Source organism: Rhipicephalus sanguineus, unplaced genomic scaffold (assembly GCF_013339695.2).
Source record: "Rhipicephalus sanguineus isolate Rsan-2018 unplaced genomic scaffold, BIME_Rsan_1.4 Seq2468, whole genome shotgun sequence".
Taxonomy (NCBI): domain Eukaryota; kingdom Metazoa; phylum Arthropoda; class Arachnida; order Ixodida; family Ixodidae; genus Rhipicephalus; species Rhipicephalus sanguineus.
The window spans coordinates 1,823-6,615 of NW_023614861.1; the positions used below are offsets into that span (position 1 = coordinate 1,823).

The 4,793-nt window shown below is 49.4% G+C and overlaps 1 protein-coding gene across 1 annotated transcript; it reads right to left on the minus strand.

The window, feature by feature from the left end:
- Positions 1-237: 237 nt before the first annotated feature.
- On the minus strand, positions 238-3,234 carry LOC119376850 (uncharacterized). Its single transcript, XM_049411495.1, has 4 exons — positions 3,133-3,234; positions 2,810-3,072; positions 1,332-1,500; positions 238-885 (listed from the first exon to the last, which is right to left on the minus strand). Exons 1-4 carry the CDS (start codon positions 3,232-3,234, stop codon positions 337-339), a joined length of 1,083 nt encoding a protein of 360 aa, XP_049267452.1. The 3' UTR covers positions 238-336.
- Positions 3,235-4,793: the final 1,559 nt, after the last annotated feature.

Genomic DNA, 4,793 nt, shown 5'->3' on the forward strand with positions numbered 1-4,793 from the left:
CACAGAAAACAATTACACTGATGCAGTCAGATTACTTCCTGCAAACTTCTTGGGTTGACTCACACTATGTGGAAATTGCTACATGTCACAAAGCAAAGAAGCAAACAATCAAGCTGTGCCCTTGCAAGACAACACGCTACAAAATTGACATTGCTTATTTGTAAAGTTCCTTGTTTTAAATACACGAAGCAAGTTCCCAACTCCTACTCAAATGTGCATCGCTTGCGTTAAGCGCTCACGCTTCTCCTCGCCTTGGCGACGCAGCACAGCTTCAGTTGCTGCTAAAGGGCCACTGTTGGGGGGAATGTCATCCGGTTGTGCCTCCCATTCCCACGTTTAATGTCCATCATCGGTGTAGGGTGGCACATCCACATCACCACAGTTAACGCACATGTTGTGCAAAACACAACAAGCTATTATAAACTTGTTCATTTTGTCCACAAACAGGAAGTCCAAGTGTAGCAGCTGGCGGAACCTGGCCTTGAGATCTCCAAACGCGTTCTCAATTTTCACCCTCGTTGCCGAGAAGTGGTAGTTGAAGGCACGCTGCCTTGCATCGGGGTCACCATAATTTCTAAATGAAGTTATCAGGTGATCCCGAAGCGGGTAGGCAGCGTCCCCAAGAACGTGGTACTTCCCGGCACAGCACACACGAGGCAACTTTGCAGCAAGCCTGGATGTGTTGAAGATTCTCGAGTCGTGAATCTTGCTGGGGTGTCCAGTAGTAACATCGAGAAACTTCTTTGTGTGATCACACACAGCTTGCAGTGTAAGGGACAGGTAACTGTGCCTGTTTACGTAGGTGGAACGCACCTTTTTTGCTGGGCAGCGGATACTGATGTAAGATCCATCGATACACCCGATCGTATTGGGCACTCCTGACACCTGTGACAGTGAGAGGAAAAAGAACACACCTGTAATGAACATCTTGATAGTAATTAATTTTAACAACTGGATGAGTGGTATGTTGGTCTTAGTGGAGCTTGGGTTACGTCAAATAAGTTTTTACATGCCAAAGCCATGAAATGATTGTGCGGTACACCACTGCGAAGGGCACCAGAAATTTCAACGAGCTGTGGTCTTTTTATGTGCACTGCAAATGAACAATATACGTTCCTCTAGCATTTCTCATTTGATAATGCGACTTCTTTGATTGAGATAGTACCCACATCTTTTGGAGGAGCAGCTGAGTACCACGTCCACTGTCCCCCCAAGGCAGCTTAACATGCTAAATCGATGCACTTCGTAAGTATTCTCAAAAGGGAGCTACAATTTGGCAACTCCTCTGTTCTGTGTGCCATGAAGCAGTGAAAAACAACTAAAATTCTTACTTGTTGAAAGTTCGCCGACAGCTGATCAAGGTCTGCTGGAAATGATATCACTTCTTCTGCGATGTCCACAAAATATTCGAGTGTGCGCTTCACAACTCTAAACGCTGTCGCAGTTCCCATCCCAAAGCGACCAGCAACGTCCCTCAGGCACGCCTTGTTTGCGGCAAACCTGAGACAGCAAACGTACGTCATGAAAAAAAGTGTAAGCAAGGTAAAGAATTAAAATAATCTCTCTTTCCTGCTTTGTACAATAATGAGGCATGAATGCTTTTCGTCAAAATTAGCAGCCGTAAGAAAATTAGCACCTCTTAAAGGAGCACTGACACAAAATTTCGAAGGCAAGATAAGCTGTGGGATGGATTTGGGGGGACACACACGCATCATCTACGAAATATCAACGGATAATATAGCCTAGAACCAGGAGCGTCGGCAGGATTTTGTCTTGGAGGGTGCAAAGCAGTGTTGCATGGCGGCTGGGGGAGGGAGAGAGTACTGGTGTAGCTTGGGTGGGGGCAAGTGCTGGTGTGGCTTGAGGGAGGCAAGTGCCCCCTTCGCACCCCCCTGCCGACGCCCATGCCTAGAACATATTTAAAATCACGTTTAAAGTGCTCGTCGCGCCACTCCACGCGAAACGAGGTTTTGGTGCTCTTGTAAACAACCAACCGCCACCTGCGTGACGAGCTGTGTTGGCTGCCACGATTGTTCCGGGCGCTCTCTCCCAGCAGACCTTTTCAACGGAAAGAAGGGGAGACTTGCACGGGAGTACAAAGGCTGATGTCTTAAATGTAAACATTTCGACAGAAATCTGTCTGGCTGGGTGGAATATTTAGGAGGTTGATGTCCTCGCCTCGGCAGTGCATCTTGGAGGGGTCACGCATATTTACAACGCCTCAGAGGGCATTGTAGCAGCACCCAGGAAGCCTTCGTTGAAAAGAGTTGTCGACGCGGTGCTCATGTGCACGCGGTTTTCTGCGCTCACGCAGCCAGCTATTACATGGCCACCCCTCTGGGTCTCGCCTCCCTCGGCGCTCTCTGAAACAGAAACTGCGACTGGGCGCTTTAAAAACGTCTCCAAATAATTAACGGTAGCGCGCTCGGGCAAACGAGCTTTTCCGCCGTGATAATTGGGTCGTTAACTACTTATCGCAACAGAAAAAACAAGATGGAAAATTTTGGTGTCAGTGCTCCTTTAACGCCGTTCTTTCTGATTGTGCAGCTGCAAGTGGTCATATTTCACTGGTTCCCAATAGATCACACTACACATCTTTGAAGGACAAAAAACACCAGCGATGTAGCCGCGGGAAGGAGGCTAGGGGGATTTAACGCCTCCGAAATTGTTGAATTTCTTATGTGTATATACGCAAGACAAAATTCTGCGTACGCATCGGGAAAACATACTTCTACACCGAGGCACTTGAAAGCATGCCCTAAGGTTATGTAAACCGGTACGCACGACTTAAAACAGCATGCCGACTTACCATAGGAAGACCAGAATGTGCTCTTCCGCGGTTTTCGAGGGGGACCCACCACGATCACTGCACGGGTAGTGACGCGAGCCTTCAAACCCACGGATCAAGGTTTCCGCGACACACCTCGACACCCTAAAGTCTTGACGGAACTGCAGAGAAGCAAATAATAAAAAGATAAAATTAGGTATCTCTGGTATTATGAAAATATGGTCTTCCGTGCTTACCTCCTCGTCTGTGTACAGCCGCACAACGTTCTCGATAAACCCGACAATCTTGGGACGTTCGCGGTGGGGCTCCGCGAAAGCTTCCCGAAAGATGCCTTAGTACAGCACCTGCGTCTCTTCGCAGTCTTCTTCGTCTGAGCTGGACGAGCTGCTGCTAGAACTGCTCTCGTCGCTCGATAGAAGTTCCACCACAGCAGCAAACGCAGCCATTTTGCGAAGCTGAGCCGATCAGCGAACGCACAATGACGGATGTGACGTATGCTGCCCGTCGTGTTTCCGCCCGAATCCGCGACTTGGCGGCGGAGCAAGTGAGAGCAATCCGCCTCGGAGCGAGTTGCCCTGAAACTACCAGTGAAACGCGCGGACCCGCTCCGAATCTACCAGTGAAATTCAGATTCGTCGCCACGGAGCAAAAAAACCTGCTCCGGATCTCCCAGTGAAAAAACGCCATTAGTTGCGTGTCTGCGAGGCCGACCACGAGCATATATCGCGGATCAATTCTTCTTTCAGGTCTCCGTACTCGCAGGTTTCGGCTAGTCTGTAGAGTTCGGTTACGAATGCGTCGACTGACTCATGCGCATCTTGCTTCCGGTTAGGGAGCCTACATCATGGAGGAAGGAATACTAAGGAGAGGCCCTGACGTCACATTCGTGAAGCCCCCACATCGCAAACACCCGCATCGCCTCCTAGCGAAGGCGCAGCGAAACATTTCGCGATTTCCGTTGCGACGTTTGCAAGCATGGAGGAATTCCTCCATGTTTGCAAGCGCATGCGCGCATCGCGAAACTTTGCAGCCTTTTTTTTTTGTTTGTTTGTTTTGCGCCGTGCAAGCGGCGTAGTCGATTCACGCATGCTGCTCTTTGTGTGTGTTCTTTAGGAAAGCTACGCAATGCTCAGCTGTTGCGTATACCCGGTGCAAATCGCGTGCACGGCGGACAGTACCGGGTGTCACTTTTCATGTGTACGTATACGCTCGCTTCATTGCTGATCACTAAGGCACGGTATTTGCGTGCGAAGCTCTCGGATATGCGCTCTGTTGCTTGTTACTCATTCTGTCAACTCAGAACTCACGTGAACTTTTGTTTTTGGCGTCTGGCGCGCCGTACATAACATGCGCTGAAGGCAGCGTATGTTTTAGAGGCTGTGTCGTTCAACGAAAGGGCAATAAACTTTTGTTGTTATTATCAGACTACATGATGTATGTATCGTGCGGTGTGCGCTCGCTGCGTGCTTGTGTTGTGTGCGCACTGGAATTACAAACTTTACGTGCACGATCGCGTATACAATACAGCGGTGTCTTCTTTTCGACGTGAAGTTACGTCAACAACAGGTTGGCGTTGCGCCGAATAGCTACTGCGCTCACTCCATATACACGAGCAAAGAACCGCTAATCGGGCAATAGATCTGGAAATCGGGCTACAAGAAAGGAAAAAAGAGGCCTAACGCCCAGCAGAACGCGTAAGTCACTGCTAGGTGAGTTCGAATACGATGAGGCAGGGGCTGAATGTTTTTGATTACGGCACGTACCGGTACTTTCTGTACTGTTGCACAAAAACGCTCCTCGAAGAACTTCATCACGCAACGCTCGGGCCTGCCGCGCACGAACAGCCTGGTAAACGTCTGCTTGCAACATTTTACTGCGTGCGAACCGCACAATACGCGCTAAGTTTACGCCGGGACTACAAATCCGAACAGAAGCGAACCACCGCAGAGAGCACGCCGCGGGGCGTCTGCTGTTTTGTTTGCCCCATATCGGCTTGTTTGCCCCA

Excerpts from the sequence above, each read along its gene's own strand:
- LOC119376850 (XM_049411495.1), bottom strand. The coding sequence starts at position 3,234 with ATGGCTGCGTTTGCTGCTGTGGTGGAACTTCTATCGAGCGACGAGAGC. Across the intron at positions 3,073-3,132 it reads AAGACTGCGAAGAGACGCAG|ATTGTCGGGTTTATCGAGAA; the intron begins GTGCTGTACTAA and ends GAACGTCCCAAG. Across the intron at positions 886-1,331 it reads TGTCGGCGAACTTTCAACAA|GTGTCAGGAGTGCCCAATAC; the intron begins GTAAGAATTTTA and ends TCACTGTCACAG.